The following is a 25503-nucleotide window of genomic DNA, read 5'->3' on the forward strand; positions in this document are numbered from 1 at the left end:
GTGAATGCTTGTTAGGAAAGCCAATACTCATATATTTTTTCTTATGTCTTAAATAGTCTCCATGAAATCTGTATTATTCAGGAGGTTCTGCAGTATTTATTCTTGCTTTGGTCGACTAATTCCCATCTCCAATTACTATTTATCAATCCATTCATTTTTGCAGGATGTAGAAAATATATTCAGTCGAATATCAGATATTCATGAACTTAGTGTGAAGTTGTTGGGCCATATTGAAGACACAGTAGAAATGACAGATGAAGGTAGTCCCCATCCCTTAGTTGGAAGCTGTTTTGAAGATTTAGCTGAGGTAGGTAATAGTATTTATAGATTTGTTGCTTATATGCTACATATTACTAATAAATTCTAGATGTATCCTATAAACTGCAATAATATTTTTTATAATGCCATACTCTAAGCAGTTTATGTTGGCTAAAAATTTCAACTGAATGACTTAGAGGGATAGATTACTTGTTAGAAACTAGTTACCATGTACACAGCTAGCTGTGCATGTTCTTCTACTTCTAACAAAATAAAAAAAATCCTTCCAGTAGCACCTTAGAGACCAACTAAGTTTGTCATTGGTATGAGCTTTCGTGTGCATGCACACTTCTTCAGATAAGCATGCACACGAAAGCTCATACCAATGACAATCTTAGTTGGTCTCTAAGGTGCTATGGGAAGGAATTTTTTAATTTTGTTTTGACTACGGCAGACCAACACAGCTACCTACCTGTAACTTCTACTTCTAGTGTGTCTCGGTATATAATCTTTAAGAAAAAAATATCTCCTCTCATCTCCAAATATTTATTGATTAGACAATGCTACTTATTAGTTCATACGTGAATTATATCCAGTTGCTTTAAACCAGGCTTCCTCAACCTTGGCCCTCCAGATGTTTTGACACTGCAATTCCCATAATCCCTGACCACTGGTCCTGCTAGCTAGGGATCATGGGAGTTGTAGGCCAAAAACATATGGAGGGCCTAGGTTGAGCAAGCCTGCTTTAAACTCTGTCATACGTAGGTTGCTATATTTTCAAACATTTTGTCTTACCTCGTTTTAATTTCTTTCTATATAACTTCTATATCATTTATAACCTATTTATTATTCTATATATATATATATAATAATTTAATTATACATTTAAGCACTGCATGTTAATAAACTGAGTAATTAATTTCACTTACAATCAGGAGCCTGTGTCTTGTCTTGTGTTGTTTTGTTTTGTGTTTTGTTTTGTTTTGTTTTGTTCTACCATGTAAGCTTTACTCCCTATTCCACTGACTTGCTAATGACCAAAACAAATTGGAATCCAATGAATGTTGGTGCATTGGCCAGTTTCTTGTATGGTATGCACTAATATTGATTGGGTTCCCAAATTAACATAAGGCGGTAAACATATTCCTACCTACCTACCTACCTATCTGTCTATTGCATGATAGCATTGAAACAGTGTTTGAGTAAACTGAAATATTCTAAAATCCTTTATTTAGGAGCTAGCATTTGATCCTTATGAATCGTACACTCAAGATATTTTGCGGACTGGTTTTCATGACCATTTTCTTAGCCTACTGTCAAAGCCTGGTGCAGCATTCTATTTACAGGTATGTTAATGTTCAGTTTCTGTTAATTGGTTAATTGGTTCTCATGGGAAACTTACAGATTCTGGCTTCACACAATTAACTCAAGGCAGTGTCAATTTACTCTTGGCAGAAAGCCAAGGTCTGCCTGACCTAGAAACTACTCTCTTCTGATTGGTTAACGACCAGCACTGAACTCTGTTATCAAGGAATGCTAGCACAGTTGGTTTTTGTTAGGTGTTAGGAGTAGAAGTGCTGTGTATATGGTTGGAGAGAGGAAGAGTAAGGATTTATTTTGCTTTGCTTTGTATGCAGAAACTCTGCTGCTTTTATTTTCTTTTAATAAATCCTGTAAATAGTTACTCTGCGTCTAGCCGACTAGTCATTTCCACCTCAACTAGCTTCTGCGCTGTGCAGGAAAACTCTGCTACGTTTGGGCTAAAGCCACTAGAGCTATGCCTGACACTTCAAAATTCTAAGAGTTAAGTAGTAAAGTTTACAATGCAAATGATGTAATAATTAGACTTGATGGTGAAACTGAAATATCTTTTCATTTCTAGTCAATAGGAGATGGTTTTAAAGAAGCTGTTCAGTATGTTTTACCCAGACTGCTTCTCGTTCCTGTTTACCATTGCCTTCACTATTTTGAACTTTTAAAGGTAAGAGAGTGGTAGACATGATTGCGTCTAATATTTTAAAGATTTTATGTTTAATTTTAAATAGCATTTGCAACCCACTCATATTGTCATGTGATCTTGCTTTTGGCACTGGGGTTTTTCTTAAGAACAGTGCACAACTAGTGAGTAGAGTGCTGATGTAGGTAAATATGAATTTACGGTGTTCATGTGCCACACTTCATAAAATCTTGTGCCAAGGTGGTTGATATAATTAAAAGCATAACAAGATACTAAAAAGAAAATGAAAATCAAATAAAACAGTTAAACTTCAAAGTGAATTTTTCTACAAAACCAGTGTTTAAAATAGGAGGCCTTAAAATGCCTTAAAGGGATTAAAACATTTTGATCTGACACCTACATGATAGTAAAGGCCACAAGGCAAATGTATCTGGGATTTTAAAAAGTTAAATTACAGTCAAGAGAATAGGGTGAGTTGTATATCTTTGGTGTTAAAGGGGTATGAATGTGCGTCTTAAGCAGAGTCCCCAGGCTACGGCCCGTGGGCCAGATACAGCCCGAAGGCCTCTTTTATCCGTCCCACAGTGACCCCCGCCGCCCGCTCTTAGTGGCGTGGCGCGGCTGCCACTTCGGGTCAGAGGAGCTCTGGAAATAGCTTGCGCGCATGTGCAAGCATAATTTTCGGCGCACTTCTGGGTTGGAGGAGGCCCGTGCGCATGCGCACAAGTTATTTCTGGCACTCCTCTGACCCGGAAGTGTGCCGGAAATAGCGCTTGTGCATGCGTATGGGTGCAGGCTCCCCCGCCCAAAGCCGGGTAAGTTTGGGGACCCCTGGTCTTAAGCCTACAAATAAAAAAACATAATGAAGATGCCTGACACACCTCTGTGGGAAGGGGATTTCACAACTTAGACACTGGGTTGTAGAATTACACACTTAAGTTATAGACTGGAAACAGTCTGTTATTGAAAACTTAGCATCTAGATTTTAATTAAAGCTAGATGTTGGACTCTTCAGTTTGGCTTCTTTACTTGCAACCATTTATCTTTCTTAGTCTCCTTTCTCCAAGTTAAGACTCTTAACTTAAACTGATAGCAGTTGACAGCCTCTATCTCAGTGTCTCAGTACTATGATTCCTTCCATGGAATGTGAACACTTGAGCAGGTTTCATGAGCCCTTCTCATAGATTACTAACATATTATTTGATCTCTTAAGGCACTCTGACAACTTTTTTTGCTGCTGAAGGATGAAATCTGATTTGTAAACTTCTGTAGAAGTATTAACTATTATTTTTACTTTCATAGCAATTAGAAGAGAAAAGCGAAGATCAAGAGGACAAAGAGTGTTTGAAGCAAGCAATTACAGCCCTACTTAATCTTCAGAGTAGTATGGAAAGGATATGCTCAAAAAGTCTTGCAAAGAGAAGACTTAGGTAAATGCATTTCCACCCCGCACCACACCCCTTGCTTTTAGCCTGGTTTGTTGTTCTATAAAGCCAGGCTTTCCAGTTTCCTCTTTCAGTAAACAATGAACAAAGCAGTTTGTGGCAAGCCTACTTTTTCAAAGGAAGTGACATCAAAGTCCAGATAGCTATTGTTTTCAGAGTCTCTGATATGTGTGTGTCCTTGTACACTTCTAGTGAATGCATCTTGAGAATCTTCTGGTAAGCAGCAAGAAAAAAAAGGTTTTCATTAGCTGTTAAGAAATAAAAATACCATGCCGAACCATTTGAAATGCCTAACAATTTTTTGTTAACTCTTGATGCAGTTATTGTGGTGTGTGCTGTATTTAAAGTAAACAACAGTGTCGTGTCAGATTTTATTTCAGATGCTTGCAGTCTTTATCAGAAAATATTAGTTTCCACTTTGCTGTTTAATCAAAATTGATTGGTCAACTGGAATTCTGTATTAGGCATATAATTTAAATATTAACAGTGACCATAGCACTTTCAAGTCTTGGACGTTTGAAGCTGACTCATGGAACATTCTTTGAATACTTCTTCAGGCTAATTGTTTTCAAAGTTAGCCTGCATTAGTTATTTTTCTGCTAGTATGTGCAGCTACTGTTTGAATTAATGTCATTTTGTTTCTCTTTCAAAGTGAATCTGCATGCCGGTTCTATAGTCAACAAATGAAGGGGAAGCAGCTAGCGATCAAGAAAATGAATGAGATCCAGAAGAACATTGATGGTTGGGAGGGTAAAGATATAGGACAGTGCTGCAATGAATTTATAATGGAGGGAACTCTCACACGTGTGGGTGCCAAGCATGAAAGACATATATTTCTCTTTGATGGTCTAATGATTTGTTGTAAATCAAATCATGGCCAGCCAAGATTGCCTGGTGCTAGCAATGCAGAATATCGTCTGAAAGAAAAGTTTCTCATGCGGAAGGTACAGATCAATGATAAAGATGACACTAATGAGTACAAACATGCCTTTGAAATAATTTTGAAAGATGAGAACAGTGTTATATTTGCTGCAAAATCGGCAGAAGAGAAAAACAACTGGATGGCAGCCTTGATCTCTTTACAGTATAGAAGCACCTTGGAGCGAATGTTAGATGTAACATTGCAACAAGAAGAGAAGGAAGAACAGATGAGATTTCCAAGTCCTGAGCTTTATAGGTTTGCAGAACCTGATTCTGAAGAGAATATTGTTTTTGAAGAAAACATGCAGCCCAAATCTGGAATTCCTATTATCAAGGCAGGAACTGTTGTCAAACTCATTGAGAGACTTACATACCATATGTATGCTGGTAAGGAATTTTTCCAGGTCTTTAAAATGTCTGAATTTATGTTTGAATGAATTTTAGTTTATTAGTATCTTCTATCTTCCATATAGCCAGAGAATCAAGGTGGTATAGGTTTCTGATAAAAGTGGCAGCTTGTAAAAAACTTTTAGTGGTATCCTTGAGTTGAGTGACTATGCCTCTAGTTACACCTGCCCAGTAGCTTGGATGCTGGATCATTTATCTCTGAGATAAAGAACAAAAAGACTTTAGCATACATCCAGTTGATTAGCATTAATACCCTGTTAACATTAACAAACCTACAGAGAAATAGAGTTGTTCTTTGGGAAACAGGTTCAATTGAAATGTCATGTCAGTTGTACTAGTATACATACAGAAGCAAAAACAGATAGTATGGACTAATTTATTACATCTATAAACTTCAGCAGCTGCCTAACAGAAGAGAGAGTATTTATGTGTAACAATGTGGTTTTGTAATATTGTTTTGTAATACAGTAGTGCTAATGAATATATAAGACCATATCAATTTATATTTTTTTAAAATACAGGAATATGCTTATCTTAAATCACCTGAATCAGGTGGTCTCAAATAAATTGAAAACATTACCTATAATTTGCACAAGTTGTAATTTAGCAGTTAAGTATTAAATCAAATATTTTGGAATGCGCATGTCTAGACTTATTTAAGGTACCCTCATATGCAATTGGTTCACCTATTTTATGTGCTTTGCTTACAGTATATTAATGGTGAAAATCTTAATTATTTAAACTTGTCCACATATCCTAAAGGCCATTCCACTTTACAAAATAGTTTCATTGAGAAACACTTAAATGTTGTGTTAAAGCATGGTGCATTTAATAGTGGTGGGGGTATGCTCATCCGACTTAGGATGCTTTTTCCCATGCTAGCTTTTAATATTTCATTTCAGAGAGGAAGGTTAAATCCATGGAAATTGTATTCAGGAGGACTTCTATGTAGAATTCTCTCCTCTCCTTTTTCTGGCTAATGGGTGCAGAATATAGTTACAAGAATAGCACTTACTATGCAGTATCCGTAATATGCCACAGTTGTATACAGGGCTGTGTGTATTTCATGCTAAAAGGAATTCAGAACCCCAATCCAAATTCTGCATTAATTAAAAGAATGGTTTTAGGTCATGTATAAATTGTGCAAAATCTGTATTTTAGCATAGATATGCATATTTTTGTGATTTTGCTAGTTATAGGACTGGTAAACACGCTTAAGCTATTCCTTGTGCACCTACTGAAAAACGTATTCATTCACTACTCTGGCTTCTGAAGCTTTTGAAAGGTTTTTGTTTTTTTTAAGGGACCCCTGACCATTAGGTCCAGTCGTGACCGACTCTGGGGTTGCAGCGCTCATCTCGCGTTATTGGCCGAGGGAGCCGGTGTACAGTTTCCAGGTCATGTGGCCAGCATGACAAAGCCGCTTCTGGCAAACCAGAGCAGTGCACAGAAACACCGTTTACCTTCCTGCTGTACCTATTTATCTACTTGCACTTTGGCGTGCTTTCGAACTGCTAGGTGGGCAGGAGCTGGGACCGAGCAACGGGAGCTCACCCTGTCATGGGGATTCGAACCACCGACCTTCTGATCGGCAAACCCTAGGCTCAGTGGTTTAACCCACGCCACCCAAGTACTAAAAGGGCCAGATATTAGCTTTTAAAAAATGAAAAAGCAGGTTGCTGAATTCTGCATCCACTGCTACAGAAATGCAGCATGCACACAGCTCCATTGAGTTCCTAGAAAAATGCACATACCTTTTCCACTTCTTTTTCATGAGAACAGTAAACAGAAACTGCTGTGCATGAACATTCTGATATATTTGGATAGTTTCCCTTGCTTGTTTTTTGAGTTGCAGAGTTCTAAATCTGGAATAAATACCACTTTTCACCTCTTCTAACTGAACAAATACATTCTCTTCAAATTGCTTAAATTGGTCATTAAAAGATCTAAATTCCATCACTAATGTTTTCTTAAAATCATCAATTAGTAGTGTATGTGCTTCCATATCAACTGTTTCTTTTCTCTGGCTTTTTCTGTTGACTATTCTAACAGATAAAGCCACTACTTTTGAGAAAAATAATATCCTTATACATAGGTTAGGGGACCTCGAAATTAAACGCTGAAATTCATTATTACCAAATCAGCACGATAAATAGAATAAAGTCATTATCATTTCAACAGACCATAGTAAAGCTTTTCAGTGGTGTCCTCCCATTTGTAGAATGCTCTCCTTGCTCTGTTTATACTTTAACTGGGTAAGTCTTTGATTGAGCTTTTGTTGATGGGAGGAGCTATTTATGTTTTAACCACTTTTAGTGGTGTTCTGGTTTTAAAATAAACATGCATTTTGTATTATTGGCATTCTATTTTTGTTAATCGCTTTGAGATTCCTTGTAGAAAGCAACTAATAGATTGAATAAAAAATAATCAGTTGCATCCAATGCTGTCCATGGGCAAGCAGAATGGATTTCAGCTCCTGCAACAAGACTTTCTCTCTTCTCCATTTCAGCCTCTGTGTATCCTCAAAACCTGCTCTGGAGGGTTGGAGGACCCCCCCCCCAATTGCAGATTTTGGAGACACACAGGGAACTGCAGGTTGGAGAAGAAGTCCTGTTGTGTCAGCTGAAGTCCTTTTGCACAAGGTTGGGTTCTGCAAAATCGTAATGGGGGAAGGTGGGTGGGTTTGCCTTGGCTCACCTGGTAGAGAAGCTCTGGCCCTCTCCATTCTTCCCCATATACTGGGATGTTTTTTGTTGGTAGCTAGTTTGTGTAAATGAATGGGAAGTTGGAATTGGGACCATTAGCTCCTTGTGGTGTAAACGTGGCCAGATTGAGCAAATGGCAATTAAATGCAGTATGGGTTATTTGACAGAATTTTTACATCTTCCCAAAGCCTTTGGGTATTTTTGCCTCTGTTCACAGTTCTGTGTGTGGTAAAAGTTCATTTCCATTTCCTGATTTGGCCCTTCCGGTTTTGAAAGAGCTTGCAACTTTTTTCTCTTGGAGGGTTCTGCTGTTCTATTTATAGAGCTTTGATACGTTGAATGCTTGTGCGTCAGCATAGTGTCCATTTCCTTTCTTAACGCATTCAAGAATGGTTATTTATGATTTTTTTAGCTGTTGTTGTTCTTTTAGCTTTTTAAAATGCCTGTTTGAGGAGAGATTTATCACATAGACAGACATCCTGACTTAACTGTGTGTATGTATTTTTAACCAACTACTTGGCTCTATGAAGTCATTGCAGGAAAAGAATTTAGTAGGAAAATTGAACTTGCTGTATAGTAACATCAAACAAAGTGATAGAAAGGTATGAGTTTTATAACTACAGTAGTACCTCGGGTTACGAACGCGATCCGTTCCGGGTCGCAGTTCGTAACCCGAAAAGGTCGCAAACCGAGCGCCGCTTCTGCGCATGCGCAAAGCGCGCATGCCGCTTCTGCACATGCGCAGGATGCACGCGCACCGAAAACACTTCCGGGTTTGCGGAGTTCGTAACCCGAACTGTTCGCAACCCGAGCGGTTCGTAAACCGAGGTACGACTGTATGAGGCTTATTCTCTCCTTGTAGGTAGGAGGAAATTCAGTACGCGGAAGATCCCATCTCTGGGATTGGGTAGGCAGGGCCTCTCCCCAAATCCCAAACTGTTTTCCATTCTTGGTCAGGGAAGGCTTTTACAAAGCTCACCCAAAGAGCCAGAGGTCACCTTCCACCCTGCACCTCATTCTTTCTCACCAAGTGCATCAAGGAAGATGTGAGGACACACCAATTAGGGTAACTGCATTCAAGTCGTTTCATGTGCTGTGCGGTAGGCCTTGACTTTCTCTTGCTGCAGTCTGAAGGAACCATGGTGGTTAAATTCAACCCTTCAAGAATCTCGAACCACTATAGACGTGGTAGCAGTGGACACTTTAAAATATTCAATTTTGATCCTTGTCTTCTAATTTAGATACAACAAAACTAAAAGCAGTGTAAGCTTGGCAGGGAGGAAGAGATTATTTCTGGTTCAGGAGAGTTGTCTCTTGGTAAAATTGTAGAGAAGCAGGAGCCTTTTTTGTAGTTATTAGTACTGTATTTTTGTTGTTGTAAAAGGTACTGGATATTTCAGTGGGTTATGCTATGGGTTTAAATCAGGGGTCCCCAAACTACGGCCCCCGGGCCGGATGCGGCCCAATCGGCCTTCCAATCCGGCCCGCGACGACTCCCGCCGCCCGCTGCCGCCGCCCGCTCTCACGGCGCGCGGCGCAGCGACGATCTAAAAAATCGGCAAAAAATCGCCGAAAATCCTTTGTGCGCATGCGTATGGGCCTCTCCCGACCCGGAAGAGGTCATTTCTGGTGCACTTCCGGGTCGGGGGAGGCCCATACGCATGCGCACAAGCGTTTTTTGGCGATTTTTTTCCCGTGTGTGTGCGCATGCGCACGGGCGCGCACTCCCCCGCCCTCCGGCCCGCTGCGCGCGCACTCCCCTGCCCTCCGGCCCACCGCGCGGTCGGCGCGGCGGGCACCGGCCCGCCGCGCAGAAAGTCTGGGGACCCCTGGTTTAAATCATACTTTTAGTTATACTGCTATATGATTACATTTGGCCTTTGGCAAAACAAAGATTTGTGTTTGTCCCTAGCTAAATCTTCAGCCAGAGCAACTTTAAGCAAATGGTTTTGCTCAGAGCCTTTTAGGTCCTGTACAGCAGATGTGCTTATCCTGGGATTTACTGCTGCTTGACATGCTTAAGTTAAACACCCTCCTGTGTACAGGAAAGAAGGGGGAAACTCTTTTCTGATAAACTTCTGTTCTTCTGGTAGTACATTCTGACCACCCATCAGATGATGTGTTTTCATGTTTGAGTGTGGTTTGCATTGTTATTTGATTCTTTCACATGTGTAGTTTCCTAGCTTGGAGCTACCTTCACAATCTAGGGACACATTTCACCCCTCAAGCAGTAGCAGCTAGCAGGGTGGCCCAGGCTGGGGTGTGTGTGTGTGCTACTCACCTAGTTTCCCAATGCCACACACGCTGCTGACTACCAAGAGGGGGAGGGGCAAGGCAGCAGGGAGCTTGGTGTGGTGCAGGCACAGTGGCAAAGCCAGTTCAATGCCCCCATCAAGTTCCTTAATGTCTTGTCCCTCTCTCAGTAACTGGCAATGACATGCAGTGTTATTAGGCCAGATGCACAACACCACCCTGCTTCCTCACTGGCTAGTACTCCCTTCAGTAAAATACAGTTGGCTCCAGAGTCCCAGAAGCAAGATGTTGCTTTACCTTTTTGCCTACAAAGAGAGCAGAAATCCATCTAGAATGAATGCCCTTTCCCCATTCCCTCAGCCACGATTAGGTGACATCTCTTACATCTGCATCAGACTCCAGGGTTTGAGGCTTCTGAAGTTAACACTTATATTTAAAACAATATAGTGAAATATTTATTTTGTCTATCCTAGATCCCAACTTTGTTCGAACATTTCTTACAACATATAGATCTTTTTGCAAGCCTCAGGAATTACTGAGTCTCCTGATAGAACGGTAAGAGGACTTTTCTGAAATACTGTGTTGTAATTTTGGTTCCCTTCTTCTGAGATGAGTTTTAAAATAAAACTTTTATCCTGTGGAAAGGGGTGTGTGTGCTTATGCCTATTCCCTCTTCCCCCTAAGCACACCCTGGCTATTGTCCACTACCTCCAGAATGGAAGTTAAGGGAGACTAAAATTTGCCGCCTCTCCCTTCCTCTAATAGAGCTATCCTATCAGTGGAACTCTGTTCGTGGGAAACCAGAAGCTAATCCATATTCCTTTACAGATTTGCATTTAAGAAAAACCCAAATGCATATTTCATGGGAAATAATTTCTTCCCAATTTGGTGTGAATCTTCAATTCCACATTCTGTGCTTTACGTGCATACCTAAATAAATGAAGTTACAGCACTTGACTGCTTTAATGTGTGTGAAATTAAACACATATTTAATTTGAAGTACAGGCAACTTCCCATTCACATGTGCTCTATTTGCATGTAACTATGTGTACATGGGGTACCAGGAACCCAGAAGTAGAATCCAGAAATGGGGATCACCCTGGAGAGTGCTCCTAGCTCATGGGGAGACTCTCCCCAGAGCCTCCCCAGCTAACATCACATCAGCTGAGCAAACCCTGCAGTCCCCTATCTCATGTGAGCCGGAAGGGCAGCGGGTCTTGTTGACCGCCTCAGCTGATGTGCAAAGAAGAAGCTTCCCTGCACATCAGCTGTGCAAGCCCCGCTGTCCCCTCCGGCTTATGCCTGAGCAACAGTGGGACTTGTTGAGTGACTCACTGCAGAATTTTAATCCTATCCCTTATCATTCATTGCAAATGTTAAATACATGTTTAGTAACCTACTTTTTACATTACTATCCCACATTAGATTTGAAATTCCAGAACCTGAACCAACGGAAGCAGACCGCATAGCTATGGAGAATGGAGATCAACCTCTTAGCGCAGAGCTAAAAAGATTTAGGAAGGAATATATACAACCTGTACAGCTCCGGTAAGTAATCTTAAGTGTGTAAACTGCATCTTATTTAGATTTAGATCCCAATTTTTAAAATCAGTGGGTGGGATCCAAAGGACTGTACAATGCTCTATGCATACACCAGAGCTTTTCAACCTTCCCACCACTGCACTTTGAAAAACCCACTTCTGATCCAGAGTTCCACATGACTGATCTTTATTTGAAATGTATGCCTCAAAGTTTGTGTAATTTCTTAATGAACTGTGCTACCTTTATTAATGTAGTTATGATATGCCTTATCTGAAAATATTTCAGAAATGGCACTTCATCTACCTTGTGTTTCACTTAATAGTATTGTTACTTATATATTTTCTTCATTACAGATCTTAATTCAGTGATACTTTTAACCTTTTCCAGAACATTATATCACCTAACTAATATTGTGTCTCATATTCTGTATTGTTTATTCACCATTTTAATTCCACTAGATGATGCACGAGCCATTGCAATCTAGAGGGAGATAGAATTCATCATTGAGAGACATACCTTTTAACATTTTTGAGGATGACCATAGACATAAACTGACCTTTTGCTCTGGCTAGGTTTGCTACCACTGCACACATTCACCCAGCTACCAGAGCTTGGACTGGAGATTGGGGGAACTCAGTGTTCTAGTCCTCCATTTTGAGGCCCAGCAAGTCAGACAGGAGTTTTGGCATGGATCCTGACAGCTGTACAGCACTTCTTCAGGGAGTCAGGACAGTATATATGCTGTAAAATGAAACCAGCCCTACGGCTCTAATAGACTTTGTCAAAAATATATCGTATAAACCTTGTCCTCAAATATTGTATAATTTCTGTTAATGTTATAGAGTTCTAAATGTATGCCGGCACTGGGTGGAGCATCACTTCTATGATTTTGAGAGAGATGTAGATCTACTGCAACGGTTGGAAGAATTCATTGGCACTGTCAGAGGTATTTGATTTGATTATTGCAAAGATCTTGCATGATCTGCTTCTTTTTCTTTTGTACCTATTTTATTGAATTGTAATGTTTCAGTTTGCCAGTTGGGCTTCATAAGGCAGAGGTCACTAATGAGATACACAGATAGGCACCCTGAGCCAGGAGATCCAAGAGTCATTCAGGCTGAGCATGTGGCAGCAAGACTGATCTCAAAGTCACACTGATTTTAGGACTAAAAAAATAATTTCCCTCCAGTTTTTGTTGAAGATTATGGTAGCAACTGGAAGTAAGATTTCCAGGTGCAGAAAAGGCCATTCTAGGCAGTTAGATGCTTGGCTGTAGGTGGGTGTCTTTTGGTACTGATCGGAAGTTAAGAGCTCAGGGATCTCTCTAAGCTACTGACAAATACTGTTGTGATTGAAATAGGATATGAAGGATATTTGGCTTTAGTAATTCCAAAAGTTTCCAGGCCACTGTACAGAGGGCCAGGACACTCGCTTTCCCTGTCAATAGAATTGTAGTTGAAAGGGACCCTGGGGGTTATCTAGTCCAATCCCCTGCAATGTAGGAATCTCAACTAAAGTATCCATGACAAATGGCCATCCTATCCAACATCTGCTTAGAAACCTCCAATGAAGGAGAGTCTGCCACCTTCTGAGGGAGTCCGTTCCATTGTCCAATAGCTTTTACTGTCAGAAAGTTTTCTGATGTTTACTAAGAATCTCCTTTCTTGTAACTGGAAGCCATTAGTTTGTGTCCTACCCTCCAGAGCAAGAGAAAACAAGCTTGCTCCATCTTCCTTGTAACAGACCTTCAGATATTTGAAGATACAGTCATACCTCGACATCTGAACGCTTTGACTTCTGAAGGTTTCAACTTCCGAAGTCGACAACCCCGGAAGTCTTTTCGCCGCGCACGGTCGGCGCATGTGCAGAAGCGTGAAATCACGCTTCGCGCATGCACCAACAGCGCGCTTCAACAACCGAAAACCTCGACTTACGAAGACGGCCGTGGAACGGATCGTCTTCGTAAGTCGAGGTGCCACTGTAGCTATCTTGTCTTCTCTCAGTCTCTTCTGGCTAGAGCCAAGGTGATAGTGTGTGGTGGTGGTGGTGGGGATTGGGGACAAACTGGTACTCTCTTGTAGCGACATACAACACTTAGGAAATACATTACCACAAGACATGATGATCGCTAGTTTAGCTAGGTTTAAGCAAAAGGATTAGGCATTTTAAAATGTAGATCTGTGTCTGGGGCCTCATGTTCAGAAACAGTACATTATAGGCCTCATCACTAAATGCTGGGAACAAAGGGGATGACTGTCTCCTCCGTGCCTTATTTGTGAGTTTCCTGGTTGCATCTGGCTGTTGGTGCTAGATCAGATGACTCTGGTTTCGTTTTCTGAATTTCTCACATTGTCTTCCACTGTTCTCCCATTACCGGTAGGTAAATGAGTATTTTCATTATTGGAACGTTTCTAGCTACTAGGTAACATTGTTATTATTCAAATGCTAGAATGTCTTTTTCTTTTACTTCTCAGGTAAAGCTATGAAGAAATGGGTTGAGTCAATTACAAAGATAATCCATAGGAAAAAGCAAGCACAAGCAATTGGGCCAAGTCACAATATTACTTTTGAAAGCTCACCACCTCCAATTGAGTGGCATATTAGCAAGCCAGGACACATTGAAACATTTGACCTGCTCACGTTGCATCCAATAGAAATTGCTCGACAGCTCACATTACTTGAATCTGAACTTTACAGGTAGCTCTGAAAGCAATATTATTCTCTTCTACATCATAATATGCAAGCAATGTAGTGTTTGGTCCTGGTCATTTCTGCATTCAGTTCTTACTAGCAAAGCTATTCATATTGCATTTGGGGAGCAATGTTCCAAATTGTGACTCCAGTATATATTAATGTGAATTTGATATAGGTAGTAAAGTGTTAATTTATTTTCATATGTTGGCTATTTGGAGCTCACTGTTAAAAATGTGTTATGAAAGCAAAGTTTGTAAGCTATAAGCTTCCAGAACCTGATTTCAGAATTATTGGTTATTTGTAATAATCTAGATGTATGTAGTAACTTAAAGGTAAAGGGACCCCTGACCGTTACGTCCAGTTGCGGACGACTCTGGGGTTGCAGCGCTCCTCTTGCTTTACTGGTTGAGGGAGCTGGCGTTTGTCCACAGACAGCTTCCAGATCATGTGGCCAGCATGACTAAGCCACTTCTGGTGAACCAGAGCAGCACACGGAAACACCGTTTACCTTCCCACTGGAGCAGTACCTATTTATCTACTTGCACTGTGTGCTTTTGAACTGCTAGGTTGGCAGGAGCTGGGACCAAACAATGGGAGCTCACCCCGTTGCGGGGATTTGAACTGCCAACCTTCTGATTGGCAAGCCCTAGGCTCTCTGGTTTAACCCACAGCGCCACCCGCGTCCCAAGTAGTAGCTTAATTGACCATAAAATGATAGCCTTTTCTCTGTAAATTATATTCATTGTCAATTTGTAGAGCTGTGCAACCATCAGAGCTGGTTGGAAGTGTATGGACAAAAGAAGATAAGGAAATCAATTCTCCTAACCTGCTCAAGATGATACGACATACCACAAATCTTACTTTGTGGTTTGAAAAGTAAGTTGTTTGAGTGCTTTGACTAAGATCTTCTAAATATTGATATTAACATCCAGGTCCATACAGAGATAGTCTGAGACCTGAGGTAGGAGTCTTGTTGGAATGACCAAAAAAAAAAAACACCAGCCAAAGGCATTGGGTAAACCTTTGTTTGGATGGAGGGGTGATTATAGCCTCTGCCTGCCCCTCCTTATTAAGGGTATCTTGTTAACAAGGAATCTGGGGGTGTGGATTCTGTCCGACACCTGGATGTGGGCTTGGACCATGCCACGAGCCCAACAGGGATCCCACAGGGTGTCCCTGTTTGATGTAAGTCATAGGGCTCCACATATTGGTGGTTTACCCTTAGTTTGACTGTCTGCAGATGGGCGGGAGTTGAGATACAGTCTGGCTTCACCCAATGCCTAAGCCAAACCGTGCACATTTGTAACCAATAAAGTTGTGGCCTATTCAAACCCCTAAACCAAATCCACTTGTCTGTGTGTTTATTATCCACTAGGGAACTGTGGATCACGGGGTCTTGGCATGCAACATCATTCCTGAGCTGCAACTTGGCAAAATATTGGAGCTTCATAGAAGGAAATAATTGTAGCAAGAACAATAATTCCTAAACTCAGTTGTTTGAAGTCTAAGAATTGAAAGACAGTATATTCTTTCAATTATGCACTGGTTTTAGACTGAGTTAGTAGTCCTCAAATTGTGCTTTGAGAAATTAAATAATTAAAGGCTCGTCTGAGTTTAGTGGAGCTGCGGATGCAGGAACCTGTCTATTGCATGTCTCATGATTCATTCTCTAGTCTTGCTGCCTCAGCTCCCTCTCAGGGTCAATAATCTGGCTGCATCTCTCCATCAGGCATGATAAGATCATTCAGTCATTCCTGTTTATCATGCAGTAGAATTCCCTCCATAGGAGCGGATGGCCCTTTGCAGCTCTGTATGAGTTTTACTTCTCCAGACTGTTTCATTCCTATGGTGTGTGCCCTGATCATACAGAAACAAGAGGTGGACTCTTCTGAAAGCAGACTTTTACTTTCCTACTGGTGTGCAAGTTTAACGTCTAATGTTCTCCCATTTGGATTCAGAAAAGAAGTTGGCTGCAGTAATTATATCAGCTGTTTGGAAACCCCTGTATTAAGTCACACTTGTCAAAATAAAATTATATTAAATTGGTGCTTTTTAACATTCTTGTACTGATAAGTACATCTTTTTGTACATTTAGATGCATCATAGAAACAGAAAACCTAGAGGAAAGAGTAATTGTAGTATGCCGGATAATTGAGATATTGCAAGTTTTCCAAGAACTAAACAATTTTAATGGTGTTCTTGAAGTTGTCAGTGCTATGAACTCTGCACCTATTTACAGACTGGATCATACCTTTGAGGTAAGTCACATGTAGATCTAGAAACTGTAATTGTTTTAACTGTTGCTGAATAAAATATCATTGAAAAAACAAAGACATTTAAACCAAAACCACTTTCTTCTTTTTCTTCAGTCTTCAGCATCAGCGCTGGGAAGGCTGTTGGGCAAATTTTTCTTTACATGGAGATAATCTCAGGGTTACATTAAACACTTACAAAATGCAGTGCAAATGTTTGTTTTGTCCCATGTACAAGGGTAGGAAGCCTCTGTGACATCTTGTTTTTTCTTTGCCAAAAGTTCCTTTGTGCATCTTGTCCCCATTTGCAGACTGCATACCGTGTTTCCCCTTTTTTAATACGTAGTCATAAAGTAAGCCATGGCAGGGTTTTTATGCATTCGGGAAATATAAGACATACCCCAAAAATAAGACGTACCTTCTTGCTTTCCTTTAGAGCCTCGAGAGGCTTGAAACCAGTTGGGAGGGGGTGCATGAATTGAGTGCGTCACCAGGCGAGCCGCGCTGGGAGCCTCCCCGCTCTTCCCAGGACTTTTTTCCACTTGGGCCAAGCGCCCAGATGGGAAAACCCCTCGATGTCGGGAGCCCTGCTGGCCCCTTCCGCGCTGCCGGAATGTTGTGGGGCCACATGGCCCGAAGCAGAGCGGCGGCGGATGACAGGCAGCGGCAGGAGCCGCGCCGCCGAAACGTTCTGGGGCCGCATGGCCCGAGGCAGAGCGGCGGCGGGTGACAGGCGGCGGCAGGAGCCGCGCCGCCGGAATGTTCTGGGGCCGCATGGCCCGAAGCAGAGCGGCGGCGGATGACAGGCGGCGGCAGGAGCCGTGCCGCCGAAACGTTCTGGGGCAGCATGGCCCGAAGCAGAGCGGCGGCGGATGACAGGCGGCGGCAGGAGCCGCGCCGCCGAAACGTTCTCGGGCCGCATGGCCCAAGGCAGAGCGGTGGCGGGTGACAGGCGGCGGCAGGAGCCGCGCCGCCGAAATGTTCTGGGGCCGCATGGCCCGAAGCAGAGCAGCGGCGGATGACAGGCGGCGGCAGGAGCCGCGCCGCCGAAACGTTCTGGGGCAGCATGGCCCGAAGCAGAGCGGCGGCGGATGACAGGCGGCGGCAGGAGCCGCGCCGCCGAAACGTTCTCGGGCCGCATGGCCCAAGGCAGAGCGGCGGCGGGAGGCAGCGAGAAGTAAAGGGCAGAACCGGGCAAAAGAGCTCGACACTTGTGTGTTGGTTCGCCCTGGTTCCCGCAGACCCCTTTCCGGCAGAAAAATGGCAGGGGCAACCGTGGTGGTGGCAGCGTTAACGGCGCCAGGAGGAGGCGGTGGATGCAGTCTGAGGCAAGGCGCTGCTCCGCTCGCCGCCTGGCTCAGCTCGTTGAAAGGGAAGGAGGGGAGCCAAGGAGGGAGAAAGCAGGGCGGGAGAAAAGCCTTTCCTCTTCGCTAAGTCCTGCCATCTCTGCCAGAACTCGGGCAGCGGGGGAAGCGGAGCGCTCGCGGGAGGCGAGTCGTCTGGGGCGTGTGAACGCGACGCTGTGGCGGAGCGGAGCGCTGTTTTATCGGTGCTGTTGGGTGCTGGCGGGGAATTCCAGGTCTCCCTGAATTCCGCTCACAGCCCCTCCCTGCTCTCTCTCCGGTAAAAGGAAGAATGGGTGGGGGTGAGCTAACGTATGTGTCATGATGGTGGCGGGTGTACGTGTGAATCACTTTGCTGAAGAGCCCAGGGCGGAACAGAGACCAAGGAAGAGCAGGTCTCTCCCCCCCTCCTGGCACTCCGCCCTTTGGGTCTTTAGGTTTAGCTCTGCACAGATAATAATAAGGGTAACCCAGGCAAGAGGGGAAATCGCTGCGTCTCTTTCCTCTCTGCTGGTGCCGGGTAAAGCACCCAAGACCTAGTGTTGTTGCCATTGTTTGGCTTTGGGTTTCCTGCCTTCATTTGTAGCGCTGCTTTCTTAAAGCAGTGTACAGTTCTTACTAGCCGTAAGGAGGTACTTACAGTAATAATAATAAAAAGACACCCCCCGAAAATAAGCCATAGGCTTATTTTCTTGAGTAAAATTAATATAAGACGGTGTCTTAAAATGTGGGACACACGGTATATTCCCTACACTGAGATTATCTCCATGGTGGAAAAGCATTGTGTTAAGAAGTAGTGTCTCTTCTCTCCACAAGAAAGTGGGGCTGAAGCTGAGCAATTGAAAACTAGAGCAAAAAATCAAGGGGCACTTCCCAGTGCCACACATAATATAATCCATTTTTGGATATGGAAAGCACTTCAGTATGTAAGGGGTGAGTGAACCCTGCAAGTGAATCTACATATTTGACTGGCCCTTAATTTGAGATCACTGATAACGTGGTTTGTAGTTGTCCATGTCTCAGCTTTCTTTATGCATCTTCAGCAAATCCCAAGCCGCCAGAAAAAGATTTTTGAAGAAGCTCATGAACTGAGTGAAGACCATCATAAGAAATACTTGGCAAAACTCAGGTCTATTAATCCTCCATGTGTGCCTTTCTTTGGTAAGTAAGATTTATTCTTGAAGAATATATAAAATGTTGATAAGCCACAGAACTATTAAGAAGCCATTTCTTAAATATATTAGTGGAGCTTGCTATATTGTTTGGAATAGCCAGGCATTTCAAAGAATCAGTATTTCAACTTCAAAAGCTTTCCCCCCTGTTAAATATCAAATCCACAATTTCACTACATTTTAGTTGGAACCCTTGACCTGATTTTTCAGCTATCTTCATGTGTTAGGTACTAATACAAATTAGTTTTTAACTCATTTAGAAACACTAAGCATTTGTGAAGTGTTCTTTGTGGTTCAAGCTTAACCAGGAAAATATCAAAGGATGGAGATCAGATAAAGTGCTCCAATTTACTCTGTGGTTGTTTTTTTAACTGTGTGCTATACTCTACTTGATAAATATACTTTCTGACTGTGCTTTGACATTAGGCTGGTTCAGATATAATGATCTCTGTCTAATAAACCATGGTGTTTTAACAGAACAAACATTGTGCCTGTGTGCCTTCTCCTTTCCTTTTCCCTTCTCCAGTACAGTCATACCTCTGGTTGCGTACACTGCTGGTTGCATATGCTGCGGGTTGCGTACTCGGCAGACCCGGAAGTGTTTACTTCCACGTTCCGCCGCATGCGCAGAAGCATTCTGCGTGCTTCACGCACGTGCTAAAGCTTGGAGGAGAGGAGATCAAGAATCCCTTTGTTGGATCTTCAGAAATTTTTGAAGTGCATAATTCAACCTTCCCAAAGTCTTTGTAGCTCTAACCTTAATTCTAGTTTTCCATTGCAAGACCATAACCTTTTTATAGCTGCAATTTTTTTGGACATTAATTGTAGGAATTTATTTAACAAACATCTTGAAAACGGAAGAAGGCAATCCTGAATTTCTCAAACGACATGGGAAAGAACTTATCAATTTCAGTAAGCGGAGGAAAGTGGCTGAGATAACAGGGGAGATCCAACAGTACCAGAACCAGCCATACTGCCTAAGAGGAGAAGCTGATATCAGAGTAAGTAGGATTTTTTGCTCTTCCAGGTTCAGCTTCCTTTTAACGGCCATGAGGAAATGTTTATACTGTAGGTTGAAGCTCCTTTGCTGACCAGAGTATTGTGCTGATTTTATTACGCCTGAGTTTATTTTCAGCCCTTAGACTGGCTTCCAGCTCTACAGTCCTCCTATTTCTCAATTATCAATTTCTAGAGCACGTCCTCATCAAATAAGAGTTGATTTTAATCTGGTTTTCTGTTCAACAGATCTGTCAATTCTGTGCTAATTTTTCTGAATATCTTGGGTTTCAGAAATTTTTTGAAAATCTGAATCCAATGGGAAATAGCATGGAAAAAGAGTTTGCAGATTATCTGTTCAACAAGTCTCTAGAAATAGAGCCACGTAACGTCAAGCCACCCCCAAGATTTGTGAGTATTTAGATTTTATTCTCAGTTAATTTATGCTATTAAATACAGTTGGAGCTGCACAAACTTTTTAAAAGAAAAAAAGTAAGTACAGTGGAACCTCGGTTTATGAATTTTCAGTTTACGAACGCCGCAGACCCATCTGGAACGGATTAATTAACTTCCCATTACTTTCAATGGGAAAGCTCGCTTCAGTTTATGAACGCTTCAGTTTATGAACAGACTTCCGGAACCAATTACACTCATACCTCGGGTTAAGTACGCTTCAGGTTGAGTACTCCGCGGAACCGTCTGGAACGGATTAATCCACTTTCCATTACTTTCAATGGGAAAGTTCGCTTCAGTTTATGAACACTTCAGTTTATGAACAGACTTCCGGAACCAATTGTGTTCATAAACCGAGGTACCACTGTATTTTACAGTAAAAACTATTACATTAACTCAGTGTTCTTCATATAAGCAGTGTTTTGTTTTTTTCTACACAGCCCAAAAAGTACACCTATCCTCTCAAATCTCCGGGTGTTCGTCCATCAAACCCAAGACCAGGCACCATGAGACACCCTACACCTCTGCAACAGGAGCCAAGAAAAATCAGTTACAGTCGTGTCCCTGAGAGTGAAACAGAAAGTGCTGCTTCTGCACCAAACTCTCCAAGAACACCGCTCACCCCACCTCCACCATCGTCCACTTCCAGCACCACAGATGTCTGCAGCGTCTTTGACTCTGATCCCTCCACCCCTTTTCATTCAAGTAGGTGCTCTAGCTAGGATTGAGCTATTCTTCTCCTTCTTAAGTAGTTTGGCCTGTGTCGCATGTGGGCCTGTTTTCTGATACTGCTGTTATGTGCCAAACCTCAGGAAATATGAGTTGATGCTTGTATTTTGAAAACTCTTTTCTTAAATTTGATTGAATTCAAACCATGATTGAAAAGGGAAGACTGAGATGTACTGTTTTAAGTGAATGCCTTGTTTTCTGTTTGTTCATGATTAGTGCTTGGCAGGATGCTAGTAACAGGGACAATTATTTTATTTTCTTAATTCCTTTTGTTTCTTTCCTGGCCTTTATCAATCCATGGTCCGAGGGCATATTAAAATATGAGATACAATACTAAGAATACCACAACCATTGGCAGCTCTTTGGCTTAAGCTGCATTGTTTTGTTTGTGAAAATAAATCCTGATTCCTCAAGAACTTAGCAGGAAAAGGCTTCTAGATAAGAGGCATACATTTTATATGCTGTATTGTACTTTGTGTGTTTAGAATTTACTGTTAAAGTACTAGAAAAGTAGAAAAATTCAAATGTGATGGATAGTAGAATTTTTCATACTCTTTCAGGGTCAGCTTCTGTGTCTTCCATAAGTTTTCCAAAAAGCTCAGATGAAATTACTATTCCCCCTCCTATTCCTCCTCGGAGACGTCCAGAATCTGCTCCTGCTGAATCTTCTCCTTCAAAGGTAATTTCACCGCATTTCTCTCTGCAGAAACAGTGAGATGAAAATACAGTGGAGAGAGAGAGAGTCTGCTGTCATGGCCACCCCCACAACCTTTAAAGACAAAAGACCACTAGTGTGTGTCTCCCCACAGAGGAAACGGTTCATTCCCCCTTTTAAAATAAATGAATGGAGCTGCAAATTCACAACCTGGTTTCATTTAATTCTTATACAAGGTGACAGCAAAAGTTAACATTCACTTGGGGAAAAACATTCTGGTTTTTTTATGCTCCACCTATAATCTATAATGATAAATGAGTTTGGCTTATTTTAATTTTAATGTAAAGGCACAGCATGAATGGGCTATTTAAAGCTGCTTTGGTGTTTCCATACCCACTCCCACCTCCCGGAGCTCCTGGAGCTCTGGTTCCTGCAGTTTCAGTTTTAAGTTGTTGTTTGAAAAAGGTAGGGATCCTGCTGCCGTACTCACAACTAGCAGCTTTAAGAAAGTTTAAAAAAGAAGACCCAATAAGGTATGCCCCTGCAAAAACAATGGGAGAACTAGTTTGGATCCCATCAAACCTCATAACCCTTTAAAAAAAAAGAGGAAGGGAGAAGGAACAATAACGGCTTTAGTAAAAATAAAGACTTTCACTGCTGTTCATCTGGAAATAAATTTCTGATCGCCACTGGTGACCCTATTTGTTCCTGTGCTTATAAGTTTTGCACCTGGGAACACCATTAGTGCAACTCTCTGTCTTTATCCATTAAAGGGCTCCCATCTCCTGTGCTGGATCTCCTACATATCCAGCCTGATTCCGTTTCCTCTTCCCATCTCTTGCTTCTGGAAGAGAATGTGGGCAATAGAGAAGAGTCTGACAACCCTCTCCTATTTCCCCCTCCTCCCTCACACACATCTTCTCCTTTATATGGGCATCCAGCTTTTGGGTAGTAGATTATGTCCACAACCCAAGGATTGGCTATTCCTGCCTTGGGCTTTCTCTAATTCTTTGAAGATGATCCATATTAGACTTGCTGTGTGGGTTCTTTCCACTGTGAAAGAGAACAACCTGTATTGGGTAACTCTCCCACTCACCTCTGCAGGTGGAATTACAATAGTCCAAAATGTCTTCACACTCTTTTGCGAGGTACCGCCTTGGCATATCTGTTCCCCAGTGCAACACTGAGGTCTTTGAATTATGTACTAACAAATCTTTCTATTTCAGATTTCTTCTGCACATCTGGACAGCCCACCAGCAATCCCACCTCGGCAGCCGACATCAAAAATCTATTCACCGAGATACTCTGTGCCAGACAGGACCTCCATCTCTGACCCCCCAGAAAGCCCACCTGTATTGCCACCTCGAGAACCTGTACGAACTCCTGATGTTTTCTCTAGTTCACCTCTCCATCTCCAACCACCACCCTTAGGCAGAAAAAGTGAACTTGGCAACACTTTCTTTCCCAACAGTCCATCTCCATTTACTCCGCCTCCCCCTCAGACCCCTTCTCCTCATGTTGTCCGGAGGCATTTGCCATCACCTCCTTTGATACCCCAAGATACGGACCTCCATTCTGTTGCTGGGCCACCTGTTCCTCCTCGGCAAAGCACTTCTCAACATATCCCAAAGCTTCCTCCAAAAACTTACAAAAGGGAGCCCACGCATCCACTGATGCATCGGGATGGACCCCCTTTGCTGGAGAATGCCCACTCCACCTGAATTCTCACTTGTGCTCAAAAGAGAATGCTTTCCCTGGTGCCATGTCTGTTGCTGGCAATAGATGCACTGTACCTTGTGGGCACCAAGGAGTTGAGCTGTGTTGCTCCTAACACTAAAGACTCTACGTTTGATATTTGGTGTACAAAAAGAAGAAAGAATCTTAATAACAGGCCCCTTATCGTGAATAAACTGTTGCTGTTTGTTAGTATAGTATGCAGGGCCCTGTTCTAAAGTCAGTGGACACCTGAATGTACCAGAAATCAGATTTGCAGATCTCTTTGGGCCAATAAGCAGACATTGTGCTTTGTGTAACGTCCTGTGAGGGATAAAATGCATAGTCCTGTATTCATCTGTCCACCATGATGTAAGTTCTTGGAGTAAAAATATTATGCACTTTTTTTAAAAAAAGAATCTCAAACAGGGAACTTGATAGTCTTCTTACTTTTTCTTTTGTTTTATTCCCTGCTTTCAAATCATGAACTGGACTGTGAGGAAGATCTGTGGTACTGAACTGAACCAACATAGAGCTAAGACATAGCACCGTACTGCAGTCCTGTTTACAAACTGTTACTAGTAATACATGGGTACCTAGGCTTCACCAAAGAGGTACTTTCCTCCTCCTTTATGAATATTATGGTGCCAGTTCAAAAAGAATTTTTTGCCGGTAAACAGAATGCCTAACTTTTAACCGCCTTTAAACAAAAGAGATTTAAGTCTTATATGAATGACACCAATGATGCAAACTGCAAAACAATGCTATTGTCAGAGTTCAATCTGTTTCTCCATTTAGAAGACTGTTAAATCTAGACTAGGTTAGGTCTTCATTTAAGGTTTACTGATAACCCACTTAATGGCTGGTAGTGCAACATCTTTGAGACTATGCCATGAAAATGCAAAAGATGATCCGCTGGCCATATTCCCTAGTTATCACCATGTTTTAACTAGCAGTAGGTAGATGAATAATCAGCACCCATAGAATTGCCTTGTAGTTGCATAAATAAATCATGTGTATATAGTGAATGTTGCATAAATATACTTGCAAATTGTTTTTAATTTAATTGAAATAAAGATACAGATATTTTGTCTGGCTGACATATATTAAATTATTGCATTTCTAAATGTACATTTCAGTTTAAAGCACTGAGGAGGAGACACATGCTGTGGTACACACCTCTCTTTCTTGCTCATTGTTTTAGTCTGTAAAGAATTTTTTTAGAAGAAATCCAAGGTTTGGCATGTGAAATAAACGTGTGTTAGGGGTGACTTGGAAGTGAACATCTGTGTGCTTAACATGGATCTCAAGCATATAATACAGTTCAGAATTCCAAAGTCTGTTTAACTTCTTAAACCTTGAAACTGATCTTGACAGTGTCAGAAATGTTTGAAAGAAACTAATCTACATGAATATTTTGCCTTGGATTATCCATAGACCTGTGAATTGCGCTTCTGATTCTAGTACTGTGATAGTAATGCATGCCACTTATTGAAGATATTTTAATCATTTCTACTACACTAGGACTTGTGAATGGTGCAGTATTGTATCCTTAGTTGCTAAGACTCTTATAGGATGTTTTCTCCTTGGCAAAACCAAAATATATTTCGGTAATCTAGAAAGCCATGTCACTGGAACAGTGATGGTAGAGGACTGTATCACCATGAAAGCCTACTGTTCTAAGACAACTTCTACAGCATTACGTAGTGTGGTCTTTGCATTTCAGGAAAACGTTCATTTAACCTGCATTAAATGGATCCTTCTTAACATGTACGATATGCAGAAACAAAAGGGCATTCTGAGATAAAAATTTGTATAATGCTAGCCTATGGCAAGTGTTAAGTTGAGCCCAGCTGAGGGTTAGAGATACTTTAAAATGACTGAACTTGCTTAGGGAAAGTTGAGAAACTGCTCCCTACTTAAATACATTTTTTCCCCTTGTAACACTAAAGGTAGTGGTAATGCTCCTGTCCATAAGAACTTTAAAATACTGCAGATGATATTACA

The 25503-nt window shown here is 41.8% G+C and overlaps 1 protein-coding gene across 1 annotated transcript in view; it reads left to right on the forward strand.

Annotated features, from left to right (window-relative positions):
• Positions 1–24596, forward strand: part of SOS1 (SOS Ras/Rac guanine nucleotide exchange factor 1) — a 39896-nt gene extending 15300 nt beyond the window's left edge. The window contains exons 6-22 of the mRNA XM_035111024.3: positions 164–307; positions 1494–1604; positions 2141–2239; positions 3518–3645; positions 4313–4968; positions 10421–10502; positions 11373–11495; positions 12332–12435; positions 13964–14186; positions 14940–15059; positions 16279–16441; positions 18822–18939; positions 19779–19951; positions 20241–20357; positions 20840–21104; positions 21689–21807; positions 23010–24596. Coding sequence (XP_034966915.1) covers positions 164–307; positions 1494–1604; positions 2141–2239; positions 3518–3645; positions 4313–4968; positions 10421–10502; positions 11373–11495; positions 12332–12435; positions 13964–14186; positions 14940–15059; positions 16279–16441; positions 18822–18939; positions 19779–19951; positions 20241–20357; positions 20840–21104; positions 21689–21807; positions 23010–23504 — 3240 coding nt within the window. The 3' untranslated portion in view covers positions 23505–24596. The remainder of the gene's footprint in view (positions 1–163; positions 308–1493; positions 1605–2140; positions 2240–3517; positions 3646–4312; positions 4969–10420; positions 10503–11372; positions 11496–12331; positions 12436–13963; positions 14187–14939; positions 15060–16278; positions 16442–18821; positions 18940–19778; positions 19952–20240; positions 20358–20839; positions 21105–21688; positions 21808–23009) is intronic.
• The last annotated feature ends 907 nt before the right edge of the window (positions 24597–25503 follow it).

This window comes from Zootoca vivipara, chromosome 3, assembly GCF_965207765.1.
Source record: "Zootoca vivipara chromosome 3, rZooViv2.hap1.1, whole genome shotgun sequence".
NCBI classification, from domain to species: Eukaryota; Metazoa; Chordata; class Lepidosauria; order Squamata; family Lacertidae; genus Zootoca; species Zootoca vivipara.